Source organism: Saprolegnia parasitica (genome assembly GCF_000151545.1).
Source record: "Saprolegnia parasitica CBS 223.65 unplaced genomic scaffold supercont2.852, whole genome shotgun sequence".
Taxonomy (NCBI): Eukaryota; Oomycota; class Saprolegniomycetes; order Saprolegniales; family Saprolegniaceae; genus Saprolegnia; species Saprolegnia parasitica.
This window is the reverse complement of record NW_012157246.1, coordinates 2,433-3,019: the sequence shown is the minus strand read 5'-3', so window position 1 is coordinate 3,019 and position 587 is coordinate 2,433. Positions and strand designations below refer to the sequence as shown.

The window sequence follows — 587 nt, the reverse complement described above, 5'->3', positions numbered from 1 at the left end:
TGCCCCAACACGCGTTCGGCCAAGAAGAACGGCAGATGCACAAACTCTGTGAGTACCACCGCCGAAAAGCCAACAACGTGCAAAAGTTTTACGCGCGCCGCAAACGCCACGCCAAGAGCTTAGAGCAGGGCAAGAGCCAGCCGCAGACCCCGCCTCGGACTCAGACTCGGGCGACGACGTCAAGTCTCCGTGGGCCAACATGACACTGGAGCCGCTGCCCTTTTACGCAACGAACTGCTCGAAGGCAGACCCACTGGCGTACGAGGACTGCCTCATGCTGATAAAGATTCTGACGTAGAGAACTTGGCGGTTATCTAAGAATCCGTGTACAATACTAGTAATAGAGAGTTAGGCCTTTGTTCTATTTTATCGTGCGAACATGCTGGCAATACCCTCTCCATTGAAGTACCAGTATCTTTGGACGATTGCGATTGCCAGTATCCCTCCAAGTGGCAAATGAAATAGTAGACGAGTTGCGATCTCCGGCCACAACCACCGACGCAGACGCTGGCATCCCCAAGACTGTGTAGATTTACTCAAGATCAAGACGCTTGGAGGAACATCGCGGGCGCGTCGTCATGGATCTC

General features: G+C 53.5%; 1 protein-coding gene across 1 annotated transcript; it reads left to right on the top strand.

Annotated features, from left to right (window-relative positions):
• Positions 1-35: 35 nt before the first annotated feature.
• SPRG_17910 (hypothetical protein) lies at positions 36-298 on the top strand (the record flags this gene model as incomplete). The annotated part of the gene is made up of 2 exons (XM_012357322.1): positions 36-85; positions 124-298. 2 exons carry the CDS (start codon positions 36-38, stop codon positions 296-298), a joined length of 225 nt encoding a protein of 74 aa, XP_012212712.1.
• Between the last annotated feature and the right edge of the window lie 289 nt (positions 299-587).